This window comes from Toxoplasma gondii, chromosome XII (assembly GCF_000006565.2).
Source record: "Toxoplasma gondii ME49 chromosome XII, whole genome shotgun sequence".
Taxonomy (NCBI): Eukaryota; Apicomplexa; class Conoidasida; order Eucoccidiorida; family Sarcocystidae; genus Toxoplasma; species Toxoplasma gondii.
Window position 1 is genome coordinate 1,297,949 of NC_031480.1, and position 19,005 is coordinate 1,316,953.

General features: G+C 50.2%; 2 protein-coding genes across 2 annotated transcripts; one reads left to right on the forward strand and one right to left on the reverse strand.

Annotated features, from left to right (window-relative positions):
• Window positions 1-275: 275 nt before the first annotated feature.
• TGME49_218790 (elongation factor G C-terminus domain-containing protein) lies at window positions 276-10,169 on the forward strand. The gene is made up of 9 exons (XM_018779819.1): window positions 276-1,517; window positions 2,240-2,850; window positions 3,323-3,941; window positions 4,476-4,621; window positions 5,511-5,640; window positions 6,205-6,792; window positions 7,248-8,194; window positions 8,960-9,014; window positions 9,679-10,169. The coding sequence occupies exons 2-9, from the start codon at window positions 2,827-2,829 to the stop codon at window positions 9,780-9,782; spliced, it is 2,613 nt and encodes an 870-aa protein (XP_018634826.1). The 5' UTR covers window positions 276-1,517; window positions 2,240-2,826; the 3' UTR covers window positions 9,783-10,169.
• On the reverse strand, window positions 9,813-16,765 carry TGME49_218780 (phosphoserine aminotransferase, putative). The gene is made up of 10 exons (XM_018779818.1): window positions 16,222-16,765; window positions 15,171-15,259; window positions 14,436-14,620; window positions 13,147-13,270; window positions 12,578-12,866; window positions 12,214-12,279; window positions 11,238-11,653; window positions 10,764-10,853; window positions 10,538-10,563; window positions 9,813-10,350 (listed from the first exon to the last, which is right to left on the reverse strand). Exons 1-10 carry the CDS (start codon window positions 16,304-16,306, stop codon window positions 10,275-10,277), a joined length of 1,446 nt encoding a protein of 481 aa, XP_018634827.1. The 5' UTR covers window positions 16,307-16,765; the 3' UTR covers window positions 9,813-10,274.
• Between the last annotated feature and the right edge of the window lie 2,240 nt (window positions 16,766-19,005).

Genomic DNA, 19,005 nt, shown 5'->3' on the forward strand with positions numbered 1-19,005 from the left:
GGAAGCTGCAGACAGGGTCAGAAGGCGAGAAGCGGCGCCAATCAGGAAACAAGGAAGCTAGGCAATCTGTCAGAAGTTAGCAGCGGGATTTTTATCGAGGTGGAGGAACTGCAGCGCCTTCTTTTCGCCATCGCAAAGTGGACGACCCACGGGGGCTTGAGCTGCATGCGCTGCCCGCGAGCGTCAAACGGTTCTTTCTCAGGCAATGAACGAATGGAAGGCGAGGCGAAGCTACAGACCGCCTGTTTGCCTTCTCCGCTGCGCGCGAAAAAGAAGGAATCGATTTTCCCCGTTTTCCAGCGACTGCAGGCCGACGCCGCACCGACGGCAACGCGAGTCGAGGGGCGCAAGGAGACAACAGAGACACGCGGCCGAGTCGAGAAAATCGGGATCTCTGAGGCAGAAAGGCGAGTGCTGGAACAGAGGAAAAATCTTGTTCGACTCTTGTCACAAAGGACTAGAAAGGAGCGCGAAGGCTGGACTCTGGTCACTCTTCCCCAGAGCCAGGCGCTGAGGCTCCAGCGGAAAAAGTACGAGGAAAACGCTCACAGCTCAGCTAGCTCGACGCAAATGAAGAACGGCCTTCTGTTCTTTCTTGATTCTCTTCCTCCTCCTCTTATTCCCAACTCTTTCCTTCACTGCCTCTCATGCGGTCGACTTCCTCCTCGTGGCTTCCCGCGCCCATCCAGTGTATGGACACCACCAACTGGACGTACACCCCATCTGCAGCGTACTTAAAAAAAACTCCACAGAGCAGATGTTATTCCACAAACTCTGCCCTTACAATTCTATATTTACAGTTCTATATTTACAGTTCCATATCTATACATCCATATGTCAAATATATATATATATATATATATATATATATAGTTTCAAGTCCGTGAAAAGTTTGTGAAGGTCTGATCCAAGAAGTCTTCTTTTTCTCGCCGTTGTCTTTTCTGCAAGGGAGACAGAAGGCGAAAATGAGGTTCCTTTCACCACCCCCGAGGCCTTTCTGTTGGGCCGGTCACGGCTGGAGACTCGCGATGCGTCGCGTTTTCCTCAGCTGGCTTCACCGAGAGAAGACTTGTCGACTCTGTCTTCACCCTCGCGTCTCAGACTCGAATGTCGATCTCGGTTCTCCTGTCTCTTTTTCGGACTGTCTCGAGTATTCTCCTCTCTCTCAGTCTCCCGTGTCTTCCTCCAGCCTTTTCGCCTTTTCCTCTCCCGCCGCTTCTGCCCGCTTCTTCTCTTCCAGGCCGCACAAATGGCATGAATCCAGCAGGCCTTCTTCTTCTTCTTCTTCTCGTTCTTCGTCTTCTGCTCCTTCCTCGTCATTTCCTGCGTCGTCGCCGACGCGTCCAGACGAGGCGGGAGGTCGAGAAGAAATGGAAAAGTTGAGGACGTTCGGAATTTTCGCGCACATAGACGCAGGGAAGACGACGACCACGGAGGCCTTCCTCTTGGAGGCCGGGCAGATCGCGAGGAAGGGCAGCATCGACGACGGAACAACGACGATGGACTTCATGGCGCAGGTAACTGGACTGGAGACTGACCAGGCGGCGAAGCTCCGCTCTCCGTTGCCGAGCAGGCGAAGTCGTCCAAGGCAGACTGTCTCTTTTGCAGCTGTAGGCTGGTCTCGCGGCGGCTGGCTTTTGGGAGCAAGAGGAGAGATGGGCGCAGAACTGTCGCTGCGCAGAGAAGGCGTCCACGGTCACCGTGGAGGCAATCCAGTAGAAATGTGCCAGAGGCGCGCGAGTTTTTTTTTACCATGCAGCGTGTTTGTTGCTGTCTGGGAAGTTCCTGGTTTCTGCCTCAGACCAGTTCGATGCCTCCTGTTTGCAGCCAAACAACGCGACGACTGGTCTCCGTGTCGCTGCGCAGACAGTCTGCTAGACAAGTGAAAGCGCCTCTCGCCTCCCCTGTCTCTCTGTTGGCAGAGACAGCTGCGGGGAAAACATGGGGAAGACGATTTGAGCATGTGAACGGCGGTGGGGTGTGGAGGGGAGGGTCGAGAGGCTTTTGTTCGCTCTCGGAGCGATGCGTGCCATGCACAAGAGCGACGAGAAAGACACGGCGCGGTCTCTTGCTCCTTGTCTCTCGACTGCCATCATCACACTTGTTGCTTGTTGCCAGTTGTGCTCCACGCTTCCTTCTCGTTCTCCTCTTTCTTCTCTCTCTTCGCGTTCGTCTCTCGGGTGTCTCCTCGTTTTGACTGCTGTTCCTCGGACTGTGTCTCTCGCGCTGTTTGTTCCAGGAGCGCGAGCGCGGCATCACGATTCAGTCTGCTGCCACTTGCTTCCCTTGGAGAGAAGAGTTCTTCCAGCTCATCGACACCCCAGGGTACCCAGCTTTCGGAGCCGTTTCGTTCCTTCTCCTCCTTGCCTCTCTCTCGACCGTCTTCGTCTCTCTTTGCCCGCCTGTTCCTCAGCCTTCTCCTTCTCTCCTCATCTCTCTTTTTTTGCTCTCTCGCTTGCGTCCTTTGCTCCACAGCTTCTCTGCCTCAGTCTTCGCTTCACATTCTTGCGCCGGGCTGCGCGTCTCCCGGGCACCATCTGCCCTTCGAGGCGTTTCTCCTTCGTTGCGTTTCTCCAGCTCTCCTTCTTTCTCCTTCTTTCTCCTCTTTTTCTCCTCTTTTTCTCCTGTTTCCCCCCTGCCGGCTCGTTTTTGTGTTTTTTTTCCAGGCACGTGGACTTCTCTGCTGAAGTTCAGCTCGCACTCTGCGCAGTCGACGGGGCCTGTGTGCTGCTCGACGCCTCGCGGGGGGTCGAGGCGCAGACGCGCGCCATTTGGAAGGCTCTGACTACCCACAGTCAAACGGCGAAAATCATTTTCGTCAACAAAATGGACCGCGACGGAGTCGACATGGTAACGCTTCACTCGCACTCACGAAAACACTCCGTGGCTGCGCGGTGCTTCAGTCCGCCATCGACGTACTCGTCCACAGGCAGAAATATGCGTTACTGTGCGCGTTTGTCTCTCCTCAAATAACGAGATGTAGGACTGCATCAGATCTGTGTAAAGGCCTCGACCTTCGTGCATCGATTTGCCCATCGCGTACGCATTCAAATACAGAAGTGTATGTGCATGTCTCTACCGTGTGTGTTTCAAAAAGGAACGCGTCAAGGTTCCACCTGTCACCCGCCTGCCATAAGCCTCTCTGAACGCTCACTCTCAGCCGTCGTCCCTTCCCTTCGCGACTCCTCTCTCGTTTCTCGTGTCTCCTCTCTTTGCCGCCGCTGGGTGTCTTCTCGACTGCGTTTTCACCTTGGGCTTCCTCTTTCAATGTTTTCTCCTGGAGACGGATTGCCCACCGTGTTCTCTGAATTGCTTGGTGTAGGATGCATGCCTCGAGGCAGTGCGCCAGCGTCTGAACGCGTGGCCGTTGCAGGTGAACGCAGTCTACCAAGTTCCGCGAGCAGTATGGAGCAACTCAAACTCGCGCGAGAAGAGAAAAACGCACTCTGTCGCTCCACAGGCGATCATCGACTTGACGGACTTCTGCACTGCGCTCTACCCTCCCGTCTCCAGTTTCCTCGACGCGTCGTCTCTCCCCGTCTTCTACTCACCTCCTCCTCACGTACTCGCCTCTCTCCTCTCTTCTGCTCCTTCGTCTTCTCCTTCGTCTTCTCCTTCTGTGTTTCCTTCTTCTCCTCCTTCGTCTCCTACTTGGGCGTGGTGGAACGACCCGCGGATTTCGGCGGATGTGAAGAATCGGCGCGAGAGGCTCGTGGAGGATTTGTCTCTCCTGGACGACGCCTTCGAGCAGTGTGTCGCCGCAGGCACCGCGAGTTGCATGCAGAGCGCAGCATGCGGAAGCCTTCCGGACCCCCGTGACGCGCAGGCACAGCGAGGAGAGCGAGGAGAGCGAGGAGAGACAGAGGCGACTGCTTCGGAGTTGCTGGCGTTCAGAGACGAGATGCGGGCGGCTCTGCGACGAACTGCGCTCCAGAACTTAGGTGGCTAAGAGGAAACTAAAAGAAAGTCAGAGAGGGCAAACACATAGGAGACAACGAAACGAAGAATCGAAAGAAGGCGAAGGCGTCAAGCAGTCAGAGACGAAGAGGAGACAGTGCACGACGAAGGAGGGTGAAGGCAGGAAGCGAGAAGTCTTTCGAGGTTGGGCGGAACAGCTTCTTCGTTCGTTTTTGGAACTGCGTTTTCCTTTCAAGTCCTAAAGAGTATAGGCAGGAGATAGAAACTCAAGTGTTGAGAGGAAAGGCGTCTCCACTTCTCCAGGGTGTCATGATAAAAAAACAGAAAAGAATGCTCCCCTTCTCTCTCGTCTGTGACACGGTCGCTGCCCCGACTTGGCTCCTGTCCTCGGAAAAGGATTTCTGTTGGGTTGTGTCACTGCTCCCCGTTCCACTCTTCTCTCTCTCTCCTCCAACTTGCTCTTCCTCGCCTTCTGCGCCGTGCATTTCTCTCCTTTCCCTCTCCGCCCTCCACTGATTTCCTCCCGGTTTACGACTGGACGCGGTGCTTGCGTGCAGCGGTCCCCGTGCTCTTCGGATCCTCGTTCTTCAGCCGAGGCGTCACGCAGCTCTTGGATGGAATTTCCGCGTTCCTCCCGTCTCCCCTGGACCGGCCGCCTTTGCCGCTTGTCGCGAGCACCCGAAAGGCTCCGACGCCGCCCTCGGTAAGTGGAACGAAAAGAACACGCAGTGAAGCAGAACCGAGATCTGGAGAGACAAACGCAGGACCAGCAGGCAGCACAGACCATCCAAAACCTTTTCAACCACACCGCAGTCAGGTCCGCATCAAAGAAAGTCTGATTCCAACGACGCAGCATCTGAATCGCTCAACGCGACTTCTTTTCGTATCTACAAATCAATACAGAGTGTGCACATTCTTACATCTGTATCTAGATATACATATACATATATATATACATATATATATATATATATACATATATATATGTATATATACATATATATATGTATATATACATATATATGTATATATATGTATATTTATATATATGTGTATATGTATATACGTATATAAATATAGGTGCGTGTCTATTAGACATTGATTCGTAGGTGGAGTCTTTCTCCTGCGGTTTTTACACACATACGCGCACATTTCACCAGCTTATTCTGTCCATGGATTTGTCTCGGCTGACGTTTGTTTCCATGTTGATTTGTGTACACGAATGGACGTCGAGGCGTGTCAGAGTGCGTGCCTGCATGCCTCTGCCTAGACGGACAGAGATGTTTTTTGAATCTGCCTGTAGGTTTTTCCAGAGTGTAGATGTGTGTCAATGCCCACAACGTGACGCGGCTGCTGTTCGCGAAATGAACTCAACGGAGTTTTTGAATGAGGGGAATGTCTGAGGACTTCTTTGTCGGCTGGGCGTCGCGAGCGGCGTCCCCTCTCTCTGTCTCTCTCTCTGTCTGTGTCCACATGTCTTCATTTTCCTCCTTCTGTCTCTTTTCCGTCTCGTCTCGCCGCCGCATCTCTCCGGACCGCGTCCGTCTCTCCACGCGTTTTGTGTCCTTCCTCTTTCCTTCCACTTCGCTCAGCGTCCGTCGTGCTTCTCTTCTTGCGGGAGATTTCTGTCGCCGGACCGCCAGGCGGCAGCCGCCTGCGTCGCGTTCAAAGTTTACCCCGACGGCAAAGGCGGAAGAATTGCTTTTGTTCGCGTCCTCGCAGGTGAGCAACAGCGGGGATGCACTGGAAGGTTTGCTTTCGTCTGTTCGCGTCACGCTTCTTCCTTCTGCATCGGGATTAACGACGAGAGGTCAATTCTTCGCTGCCGAAGCGACGGTCGCGCGTTTTTCGCTTGTGGCTCAGCCGCGATTCAGAGAAACACCCCAGGAGGTTTCCTCGACTCGACGCAGTTCGGCCGCGCGCCTTGCAGTCGTCGCCGTGTACGCGTAAAAAAACCGCGAACTCCCTTAAGTCCTCATTCTCTTCCTTGACTCGCGGCGGCCTCCGCTCTTCCCCCTCTGTTCCCCCTCGCTTCTTGGTCTCGTTTCTCTCTACAGATTGCACAGACTTCCAACTTGTGATGTCCTTAGCCTCCTTCCTTCCTCCTTCCTTCTTCCTTCTTCCTTTCCATTTTCTTGTTCTTCTGCTTCCGCTGCGTCTGGGTGCGTGACGGCAGGCGTGTATCATCGGTGTCTGGAGTTTCTTTCTGCGCTGATGTCCCTCCGGTCGTCTTCCTTTCGGGCACTGTCCTTCGGATTCATCTTTTCTCCTCCGCGTTTCCTTCAGGCCGAATCACACCCCGCACATCTCTCTTCAACTCCACGAAGAACTGTTTAGAGTCTTCTTCTTCTCTTCTGCAACTCTTTCGAGTGAAGGCTGACGCTTATCACTCCGTTGCCGCTCTGTCGAGCGGAGACATTGGAGCCATCCGCGGTCTCTCCGCCGTCACGGCCGGCGACGTTCTCCACCTCGCGTCGGCTCCTTCTTTTGTTCTGCCTCTTCTCTCCCCCTTTCATCGGCCTTCTCTCTGCTCGTCTACAAACGCTGCCTCGCCGCTTTTCCCCCCTCCCGAGACTCCAGGTCACACATCCGCCGCGTCGCCTTTCTCTCCGTCTGCGCCTTTCTCTCCGCCTTTCTCGGTTCGGTCGTCTGCGCCTTTCTCGTCAGCCTTGCACAGTCTGAGTCCTGTGTGTTTCACGAGCGTTGCATGCAGAAACGCGCGAGAAGAGACAGAGATGGCAGAGGCTTTGGCAGCTGCGAGCCTCTCCGACGTCGCGTTGAAGTTCGAGAAAGACGAAGCCGGCAAATTCGTTTTGTGGGGCTTGGGGGAGCTCCACCTGCAAGTGATCCAGGCGCGGCTGAGAGACGAATTCGGTGAGAGCAAGAAACGAGTTGCTGCAGAGACTGAGGAGGCAAACGAGATCCTCTCGCCACCCGTCGCGTCACATCGGAGACCGCGACAGGCGCTAGGTTCGAAAGGCCAAACCGACATTTCGCTCCTCACGCTTTCTGAAGAAGACGGTGGAGGAACGGAACGAAAGAGACGCGGGAGCAGAGTTTGCTCGTGAATGGTTCGGCGGGCGGTCGATCTGCTTTTAGAGGCAAAACGGATTCGTATTTGTAGGCGTCAGGCAGAACATGGCTCGAAAAACGTTCGTGCACCGCGACCGGACCTTTCTGTGATCGCTGTCTGTGAGCGCCGCGGAAAAACGTAAAGTCCACATGAGAGGAACAAGAAACTGGAAGACTGTATCTCGAAGGTGAAGAGACCGCTTCGTCAACGCGAGTGCACCTCTTTTGATAGCGTTGTTTCTACTTCTTTTTCTCAGGTCTCTCGGTGGAATTCGGACCTCTTGAAGTCGCGTATCGAGAGCTACTGCTGCATCCCGTTCGGGGATCGCTCACGTATTCTCCTTCGTCTTCTTCAGCCTTCGACATTGCCTTCTCTCTGCTTCCTCTGCCACTGACGCCTCCAGAGCAGCGGCTCTCTGCTCTGCTTTCGAGCCGGGAAGACCCAGGCTTCGTCGCGCTCTGTCGCGCAGCCGAAGAAGTTGAGGCCATTCCTTTTCCTTCTCTCTCGTCTTCTCTCACTCACCAGACTCACCTTTTGTTCTCCCTCTCTCCAGAAGCCGCTGACCAACTGCAGACCCTCGAAGATGCGCAAAAGAACGCGCGTCGCGCCAAATGTCCTGGAAAAACGCCTCGAATCGCTTCGCTTTCTTCTTCCACGCATTCGGCGCCTTCTCCGTCTTCTTCGCTGTTGTCTGAAAGTGTGTTGTTGAGGGCCATTCAAGAGGCAGCGTATCATGCGTCGGGAGCCGGACCTCTGTTGTCGTATCCCTTGGACTTCCTTCACATTCGTTTGGAGTCTGTTGCTGTGCGAGACGGTTCGGCGCAGCTCTCGCCTTCGTCGCTCTCTGCGGCCTCTGCGCAGCTGCTGCGTCTGCTTCTCAGGACTGGACGGGGACAGTCTCTGCGGCAGGCGCAAGGCGAAGAGACAGAGAGTTTCCAGGACGCGTCCGGAGACCCAGAGGCTCTGCGCGACCGCGTCGCGATGCTGGAGCCGGTGATGCACATGGAAATCTGTTCGCCTTCGCAGAGTCTGGGACCTCTAATGAGAGACCTCACCCAGCAGAGAAGAGCCTCGATCGTCTCGATCGCGGCCGCCGGCAAGGAGAGCGCGACAGGCGAGGAGTCTCACGAGGACGCAAAAGACTGGCGACAGTTCCAGATAAGCGGAGAGGAAGACAGTGCCATGATGGAACTGCATGCAGTGGTAAGGACCAAGAGAGAACGAAGAAATGCATGTTCACGGTTTCTTCGAGATCTCGAAAAAGTGCCAAAATAAGATCTTCAATAAATTAGAGTGGGCGGATTGTGTCAAGGACGAAGCAAAAACGGAAACGAAGGTGTGCTCTCAGCTGGTAGTGGAGACCTCAGAAAAAAATCTTACTTTTTCAAGTGTAACAAAAGGTTTTCAGTGAATTAAATTTTAGCCTGGGGTAATGCACGGAGACTGAACCAAGAAAGGCACTCTCAGGCCTTCGTCGAGAGGGTGGGGAGACACCAGCAGTCCTGGGTCTTGTCGTCTTGTAGAAACCAAGTGAGTACTGGCGCTGTGACAGCATACTCATGGCCAGAAAGGGAGGTTCGGAGAAAACAGAAGTTTGTTCGGGGACTTGTCCACGCTCTGTTAGAGACAGACAGACCTCTCTGCAGGTGGAACTTGAGCTGCGCACAGACCGTCAGTTCGCTACGGACTTCTTCCGTATCCTACTTCCCCTGCAGCTTTATAAGTGTGTGTTTTGAAAGATTAAACGCTGGACAAAGGTCTATAAAAAATCAAAAGTTCTTGATGAAGGTGCTTCATAAAAAACAGCAAGTACAGGCTATGCCTTTGCCGACGATCTGTCCGGGTATCAAAGGTCGCGTGTCTCTTCTGCTGAGCTCGAAAAGACGAAAAAGAGGAGCAAAGAAAAAGGCAAACAGAATGTAACTCAAAGAAATCGAAAGTATTTTTTCTCGCCTCGCTCGGCTGCAGGTCCCCCTCAGGTGCATGGAGAGCTACTCGTCGGTGCTTCGCGCGCTTTCTCACGGTAGGCAATCGAGGGAGGAGATGTCGGGTGTCATGAAGTCTGTCTTGGGAGAGGAACAAGAATCTGTCGAGCAGTGCGCTTCCTCAACTTTGGTGAGGACTTCGGATTGGCGGCGAAGAAAGAGTCGCGTCCGGATTTCCGTCCAAGCTCCCCGGGGGCCATTGGCTGCTGGCGCCTCAGGGAGAGCTTGTGGAGAGGTGGAAGGGGGAGAAAATGCGAACGATTAATTTGAAAAATTTCATGTGTCTCCGTCAGAATATAAAAGAGGCAAACGCACACCGTGCCTTGCGAACCATTTGTCATGCCCAGTCGCACAGAGCTACCTCGCTTCCTCAACGCTGGGACAACTGCGTGTTTGTCCATGTATATATATATATATTTATTTATATATTGTCTCAGTTGTTTTGATATATCTATATATATCTCTCTATATATATGAATATCTGGTTATGTTTACATGGAGAGACATGCATGCATATGGCTGCTTCAATATGCGTGTTTATATCTGCATACATGTATGTATAGATTTATATGCGTATATATAGGCGTTTGTATGTATATGAATTTATATGCACATGCATTCAAAGGAATGGTCGGCGTCTGTTCATTTGTGGAGAAAAAGATGGGAGAGTAGGGAAGCTGAATGCTGTTCGTTTTTTCTCAGGCCAAGCACACTTTCAGATGAGGCCTCTCGGGTACGGCCGAGTGTCTGCGCTCGACGAAGAGACCCTGCTGGCAGAAGCTGGAATGGTTCCTTCCTCCTTTTGAAAGCAGGAAGACAGAGCCTCCTCTGTGAGTTTCAAGAGCGAGTTGCGTCTCCATGCATGTCGAAAGAGCCAGAAGACCCAGGAAGGAAAAGACGCTTGTCGCGGTAGCATCGAGCAACGCAGGAGTGCAAGAAGAAGCGAACAGGCGCCGCTGAAGCCCTCTGTCAACCAGGGAAACATCGGCGCCTTCTCTGAGTTCTTTTCTTTCGCGCGCGTGAACACAAGTGGACGCACAACTATAAATGGATTTTTTCGAGTATCTGTCTGCAACCATATAGTACAAGCCCGCGCACATCGACCATGTACTTCTATCATTATGTAAATGCATGTAGTTTTTTCCATATATATATATATATACATATATATGTATATGTATATATATGTATATGGGGGGGGGGGTATTTTATTTTGTTAGGTAGTGGGGAGAGAAGAGAAGTAAAGGTGTCGAAAGTTGTTTGCTTTCCAGGGACTTTGTTCCGGAGTGACTTCTTTCTCAACTTTGCTCTTGCGCGTTTCCACTTTTCGCCGGTTCACGCTGCTCTCGTCGCGGTTTCTTCGCTTCAGGGGATCTGCGAAACACAAAAATCGTGACATTCAGGCATGCGCGACTTGGAAAAAGAAGGCAGTCGTTGTGTCGCTGTCTCCTCGCTGACAGGCTGTCTGAACTGCTCCACTTTCACTCGCTTGTCTCTGTTCTTTCCTTCTCCTCGACTGTTGTGGCCTCTGAAAAGTGCCTGACTTCAAGTGCAAGCGTACGCATCTCCATTTTCTTCCGCGAATTCCTGAAACGCAGAGACACAGACGTTTCACACCAGTCTTGATAGCCTCACGAGATGCGTCCAAGAGCCGTCCGCGCACTGTGTTGAAGACGCAGCGGGGCGAGTGTCTCCTCCCATGCCCGCGAACCATACAGCAGAGAGCCATATGTCGAGACCAGAAACTTCGCTGGATCCAGGGAACGATAGTTCCTGTGGAGGCTTACCTTCATAAACTGAACGAGAGCTTCGACGCCTTCCATGGGCATCCCCGTGTAGAGGGAGACGCGACAGCCACCCAGTGTGCGGTGTCCTTCCTTTAGCAACAGAAGAAAGACAAGGTCATAATCGAAGGCAATCGACGACCGAATTGAATGTGTCTCGTTGTCTCTTGTTGGGTCGTCTTCTTGGATGTTGATTTTCGTCTGCATTCTCTCCACACTCTCTTGTCCCTTGTTCGCTTTCTTCTTCACTTCACTCCCGCTTTGTGTCTCTGTTTCTCCATTTTGGCGACTTGTTTCTGTCTTCCCTCGTTCTCCGCTCGTCCGCGTTCTTCCTTCTCTCCTTCCTCTTGCTTCTCTTGGCGTTCTCTTCTCTTTCCAGTCTTCTGCCCCCTCTCTCTTGTGGTCTTCTGTTCGCTGTTCTGTGCTCCTCGTTCGTTCCCTTTGCTTTTTTCTGTCCTTCTTCCACTCTCATTTTACCAAGTGATACAGTCCTCTTTCCTCCGCTTCTCGGAGGAACTTCTTCGCCAGCTCGACGTCCTCTGCACGGTTCTTCTCCTTCTTCGCTCCTCCCGCTTGTTCGCCTCCCTCTTCTTCTCGCTCGTATTCTTCTCCGAGGGAGGGTCCGACGACGGAGAAGCGAACGTTGATTCTTGAGCGGGCGTCTCTCGCCACAGGGCACACAAAGAAGTCGCTCTCTTCGATGGCGTCGTAGATTTTCTTCGCCTTCGCTTCGCACACTTCGCTCCAGGCAGCCAAGCCGCCCTGCTTCCGAAGATACTTGGCCATCAAGCCTACCATGTACATGCTAAACACTGGTGGGGTATTCAGCGCGCTGTCTGCGTTCTTGCACAGGGCGTAGCTGCACATGGACGGGCAAACATCCAGTTCCTTGCCTGAAAAAAGGAAACCCAACGGCAGGGGAAAAGCTCCCGATTCAAAACAGAAAAGGACGAAACGCGAAAAAAGATCAGCAAACACAAACGCCAGCCAGACCGAGACCCATGCGTATAATCTAGCAAACCGACACAAAGGTGAAGAGACATGCACGAACACACAACCACAGCTAAATACCTTCAATTGCACACAAATACATACATGCATACGTTCATATTTGACGTTTGGTCCTCCGATGTGAGTATCCGACACAGTTTGTCTCTCCTACAGATATATACATATATATATGCATATAATTGTACACATTTATATGCATTTATCCATAGTTGCATTCACCAATGCATGAAGACACAAAGATACGGAAATACATATACACGTCTGCGTGTAGGGAGGTAGAGTGGTTTGTTTATCTGCCGAGTTTGAAACACCCGCTATTCAGTTCATTCAGTAAAGCGAAGATAGTAATTCATGTAAGAGCTTTTGCAGCGCCTCGAAGGATGCCAACAAATACTATGAGTCGATGTGGACGCATGTCCGGGAAGGATGTTGTGTTTCTTACCAAGAATGTCGTCCCGAGCAATGACAATGGTGACTCCAGCAGGGCCGATGTTCTTCTGGGCGCCAGCTGCATTTTAAAAATATATATTTTTGCATGTGAATCTAAATCTTGACTAAAGCCGTTCCACTTCGTTAACACCATCTGACATGCAGAATCAAGTTCTCTGGCGCTTGAAGATATTCAGCGACAAAAACCAGGTTTCTTTTATTAGATTCCCCTTGGTGCCCACAAAGTGCGTCGGTTAACGTGGAGAACGAGCCGTACGCGGGGAATGCACAGGGACTTCTCTTACGTCGAAGGGTAAATTTGTAACACTGTCTTTGTCGTCTGTTGTGTTCGCTAAGCAATGCCGTTCCTCTCTCACCCACAATGAGTGCATGCGCGTCGATGTCGATCGGGCGACTGCAGAAGTTCGAGGACATGTCGCTGGTGAGTCTCAGCTTGGTATTGGAATCTCCGCCAAACGAAGCGTCTCCGTCTCCGTGTCTCCCTCCTTCCTTGTGGCCATTTGCAGACAAACTACCCAGAGAAGACGGAGAAGAGAAGAGAGGCACTTCTTCGGGAGACAAGAGCTGAGCCTCGGAGAGATTAGGCGTTCGGGGAAACTCCACTCCGTACACAGTCTCGTTGTCGCAGTAGTGCACGTACGCCGCCTGCGCGAGTGCGAACGGAGCATGAGACAGAGCAGAAGAAAGGAAACCAAATCACGAGAAGGACGAGGAGCGAAATCACGAGGGCCAGTCAACGGCACAAGACGCGATGCATAGATCTCAGATTTGTGTGCACACATATACATATATAATATGTAAGTATTTCCACATTTTTGTACACATGTATATAAAGTAGTTTCTCGAGTATGTTACACACACATATATATATACATATATTTTTACAGATGCAAACGATATGTGAATTGTTCATTTCTTCACGTACGTTGGGATTCAGTGTCCATTCACTGACAGGAGGAAGATCAACGAAGCCATTCGCTTTCGTGTCAGCTGCCACACGCATGTTGCCGTATTTCCCTGCCTCTTTAAAGGCGTATGCGCTCCAATTCCTGTGGCGGAAAGAAGCAAAAGCGATCCAGAAAATGTTTTTCAGTAGACTAACTGCTGAAACTCCACGTGAAAGCGCTCGGCCACAGAGTCCAAAACAGCTGGTGAGGAGGTTGATTCAGGTGGAAACCTCGATTCAGAACGCATGCGACATGCAAACATACGACCCAACAGATTTACACGTTGAGCTAAATATGTGCAACCATGGGAGACGGCAGCAACCCCATACAGCTCCTCCATGTGCGGCTCGGTGCATGTTTTTGAAGCCATGCAAATACGTAATTCTTCAGGATCCGACTTCTACGCACGATATTTCCGTGGTAGCAGGCGAAGAGGGACGAGAAATCTATGAGATAAATACTGGAAGCATTGCGGTATTCGGTTTTATTCTCTCATCCATCCACTGAAGGTGCAGGCGGTGCGTGCACCCTTAGAGTGAAGCGAGACATGCTTTCTGATTGTGATTTTCTCCGAAGACTGGCGCACAACCACAACTGTTCCACGTCCATGCTTCAGGTCACTTCTGTTCTCTTTCGTTGGTCTTTACACAAACTGTTTAGAGCAACTTGAGCGCCTCCTCGTCTCTCCGTTTTCTCCGCGTTTCCATCAGACACAGAGACTGACAGAAGGCAGCCAGCCCCCCGGCACGGAGGCTCGGCCTCGTGTCGCACTTCATTCTTTTTCAGGTTGCATGTCTCCTCTTTTTCAAGATAATCAAACACCCGAGAAGGAAACGGTGGGATACCAATGCCTGCCGAGCTGCAGGAGCTAAATTGTGGACGTGGTGCAGTGCCAGCAAGGAAAACAAGCACTGAACCCCAGGAACACACACTCCCTGCCTTACTACGTAGAGATGCTCTATTCGAGAAATGGTTTTTTAAAAAACGTGGATTTCTAAAATCCCAAAGGCGCTTGTTAGCCGGGGTTCCAGCACTGCGTCCGCGAGAAACAGTCTTTTCGTTTGGAAAGGCCTTTTCTCAAAGAGGTGATTTCGCTGGATTTCAAAGCAAAAGAAAATCCTCTCTACTCGAAGACGTTTGACTTCAAACACTCGACAGCCACCTTGTAGACACGCTCAACTGCCTCTGTGGACTTCAGAGTGAGAGAGAGAGAAGACGGCCTGAGTTGTTTCCGAATTTCTAGTGAAAAAGTGTCGCAGTCGTCTACCCTGTGATGACGTAGTCTGCCGTATCCTTGAAAAAACGGAGCATGTTAAGAGGCTGAGCGGCGAACTGCAGTGTCGCGCCGCCTTGCATGAAAAGAAGATGATGAGAGGATGGCAATTCGAGGAGAGAAGAAAGGTTTCCTTTTGTCTCCTCCATCATCTTCCGGTAATACCGACCCCTGTGACTCTACACACAGAGACCAGACACGTAAAGAAAAACAGCTTTCTTCTCAAGAGCGAAACCTGATGCGCGTCGCTTCGTTCTGCACATTTATAAAGATGAATAAAGTTCTCCAAAAACCTCTACGCTCATGTAGCATCTTCCCTTGTGTACATGTGTGGGGAAACAACAGACGCGCTCTAATGAACTTCCACTTCGAGGAAGAGCTTGTGGGGAGATCGAAACGCAACCACCTCCAAAAGAGTAGCTACCTATACACCCTCGTGCCGCCGAAGTGTACACCTGCATATATATATATATATATACATCGGCATATATGCATAAGGAAAGAAACGAAGGCATGTGCACTACCGCCTAATCAGGTAAATCACTTTGCAGACATGGACAGACAAAGTGGCATGCATGTGGAGAACTGTACTTGTGGGTGTGTTTCGATGATTCTGTGTACAGGAATGAGGGAGCTCAGGAAGGCCGGAGGAAAAGAAGAGTGGAGGAACACGAAACAGTGAATCAGATAAGAACAAAAAAAAACAGAAGAGACAGGACCGCTCCTCACCATCTCCAAAACGCTCATCCCACAACCGCGCCAGTTCAGCAAGTCGCGCTGAGTCTCCAGCAAAACTTCAACTGGCAAACACGCTGGACCTAAAAGACACGAGTCAACAAAAAACCACACATCCAAACTCTGACGCAGTGTGAGCATTTGACGCACATCTCTATCCTTTTATCTTTGCGCATGTGCATAGATACGTTTGTTTCTATCTCTAAATTTAAGGGCCTCACTTATATATAAATATATATATATATATATATATATATATATATATATATATACATGTATGTATATTGCAGTCTAGTTATGCGTATCGCTCTACATATAAATACGCATTGTCTATCTATTTATATCCGTATACTTTCGGTTACATACACACATATATCCGTATATGCTTTATCTCCATATGCTTGTACCTCTGTATGTCTGTCTACAGTGTATGCGTGGCGTTCTTGCATAACGGTAAGCATTGATTGAGGAGACTGTGTAGAGAACAGGGTGCTGTGGTGAAGTGAGGAAAACTAGATATTTCACGGGCGTTCGACTGTTCCACATTGTCTCTACACCCCAGTGGGCACAGAGACACATGTGAGACTGGGTCTGCAGCTTTGCTTCTCCAGAGGTAATCCAGTGCTGGACTCCTTGCTAGTTAACGGATGCATTCCATCCCCAATAGGTATGCAACACGCGACGACATGCAAGGCGCAATGTGTAGCTTTTCGGGTGCCTCAGAGATGAAAAGACAAAAGTATCCCGGTGTTCAGAGAAAGGAAATGTCGGAATACTCTTATTGTCCAGGAGTTATTAGTGTCATCGAGACAGACGTCGATAGTTTCGTTTCGAGAAGAGAAGGCGTGCAGTGTAACTCAAAGTTAGTGAGACGCGTCCAATATGCGAAAAAAAAGTGGAAACTGAAGGAATACAGGACGCTGCACATAGCAGATCGACTGGAAAACGGAGGAAAGAAAACGAAAAAGCGTATCCAGATAGAAAGAGATACGACGATGAATTTATAATTGTTGAGATATCTTGACAAGAATGCGCAGAAACGAACCAGGTGCAAAGTTGACAACACGACCGAAAGGAAGGACTTGTTGGCGCTCCGTCGCCGCGAGACTCGAGAGGTCCGCCTCCTCCATCTTGGAAGGAATTGCGCCCGCGCAAAAAGGACTTGAGAAAGTGGCAGAAAAAAAGAGCAGATGCGGGAGGAATCAGCGAGTCAGGAAAGGGAAAGGCAGAAAGGTCGACGTGTGTCAGCGTCTTGCATTCAAGAGCAGCTGTCGAGAAAGGGAACCATGAGACACGCAGAGAGGAAACAGGCGGCAGAACTTCGACAGACACCGGCAGAGTTTGTGAGGGGTCGGACGCAAGAAAACGAAGGAAAGCAAAGGAGACAGACACAGCCGAGAGCGAGACAACGGAAAAGCAAGGAGAAAGGAGACACCTGGAGAAAGAGAAGAGACGCACACACAAACGAGACGGGAGGAGACACAGAGAGAAGGAAGCGACACAGGGACAGCGAGGTGGGGGGAGAGGAAGATCGAAGGAACGAAACGCGAAGGAGGACAAGACGAAACGCACTGAGAGCCAAAGCAACGACAGTCGGAAACTGGTGGCTGGCACGAATGTGGAAAAGGAAAACGTCTTCCGGAGACAGCAGCGCACCAAAAAGGTGATCTGCAGAAAAGCCTGTCCCGTGCTCGCAAGACACCTGAGACCGTGTCGAGTCTCCTCGGTAGTTATAGGCAGTGCCTTTTTCTCCACCAGCAACATGCCTCTTACATGGCAGACCATCTCCTCTCTGATGCAAGTGACTACCGGACCATAACGCTTCGCTTGTGAGGACCGAACTCGGTTAAAAGCACAACTTCCCAGGCAGCATCACTTCTGCCGGTGGGAGGGAGAATTGCGGAGATGTTAAGGAGCGTAGGAAATCCGAGTTTCGTCACACGCCCCTGAAATTCACCGAAGTTGAAGATCGAGTGGAGAAACCGGGAAATCAAGGAAATAAACAGAACACTACCGCTTGTCGTTTGCCTCGTTTTCTCGAACAGCACCTGCCGCACATCAGCGCGCCGGCTTCGCTGCGAATTCAGGAAAGATCGACAGACGATCGGCGTAGATCGATTTGCGAGCTGCAGAGTCAGGCAGAGACAAGACCACAGCTTGAGAGAAAGCAGCTGGTTCAGAAGACGTGGAAGGTTGTGAGAAAAAAAGTCTAGAGAGAGAAACGAACGTTCTGGAGGGAACAATACGTTTAGAGAAAACAAACGGTTTAGTGGAGAACCAACGATTTCGACACAAAACGAAGGTTGAGAGAAAAATCAAACGTTTTAGAAGGAAGAAAGATGATTCGACGATGTTTCCTCCCGACTGGACAAGCAGGAGGAAGCCACGAAGATGAGGGAGGCCCGGGCGCCAGAGAAGAATCTAAGAAAGGCTTCTGTAGAGACACTTCCTTCTCTCTGGAACCGAAGCAAAAAGTCAAACTGGCAAAGAGACAGAAATGCTTTCACCTGCACGGATATGCAGCACCTTACCGTTCTCACTGCGTGGTTTTTCCGTGACGCGTGGATAATCCTGTTATCTACACAAAGTATACGCTTACGGTCACATGCGCAGAAATGAACAGAACCATATATATATATATATATATATATATATATATGTACAATCACATGTATACACACATACACAAATTGTAGTTCTCGATTCGAAGAGCGGTGGAAAGGTGGAGGAATACCGAACGTATCTATTGGAATGGGATGTATATGGTGTGTCCAACTATCATGTAGAATTCGGTACACATGTATGTATATATATATATATATATATATAATGAGTATGTGCATTCGTGGCTCTATGATACGTACGGTATGCTTTACACCAAACAAGACGACTTTTGTGCTGAGCATAGGAAATTATGCTAAACCGGTGGGATAGACTATATCTATAAAATGGATTTTTAAGTTTTCAGCAAGTTATTTGTGTGCTCTCTCGGCGTTGTGCCGCTCATTCAGTTTTCTGACTTTGAAAAGATTCAGAGTCCACTTTCCTTCAGAGAGACTGCCTCTCTAGAGATGAAGAAAAAGCATGGAGTTTCTTTTTCGTGCATGCAGTGAATGTTTACCACGGTTTTAAGAGGAAAAGCCACTTTCCGGCCTCGAAGGAAGATACAAGAGAGAAAACGCGTTTTTGGAGAGACAAGAGAGCAAGTGTGCCGTTTCAGAAAAAAGAGAAAATGCGTCCTTTTCTGCCGAGCGCTGTGCCGCGCTGTGCGACCTCTTCCCCGAATTTCTTCGCTCACGGAAGAAAATTGGAGACCACAGAAAGAAATTAAGACCTGAAAACCACCATCTGTTTTATATATGTTTCAATGAATATACGCCTATTTACCTGACAAAGAATAGTCAAAAATGCTTCGAAAGGCATACAATTACGCAGCTACATTGCCACATGAAGTTTTTATATTTGAACAGTATCCAAACAGAGACATCTCAAATGCTCCCGTCTACTCTCTTTCTACAGATATTTATAAATGTTTATTCATAAATTCAGGTATCTGTGTACATGCACCCATGCGCGGACGTAGGTGAATCTATATATATATATATATATATGTTTGTACAGATTCACAAGGAGAAAACCTATTGGAGAGAACGGTGGAGAGAACAGAGAAAGCGAACAGAAGCATTCCGTTCTGCTTCCACCGATGCATTTGAGCGAACAATTCGCTTCGATGCCAGAAACGAAACCTCGCGAGTGCGACTGTCTCGTGGTTCTTTCTGAAAAGCAAACAGCTGAGGACAGAAGAGAGTGCTCTCTCGTTGCTATCCTA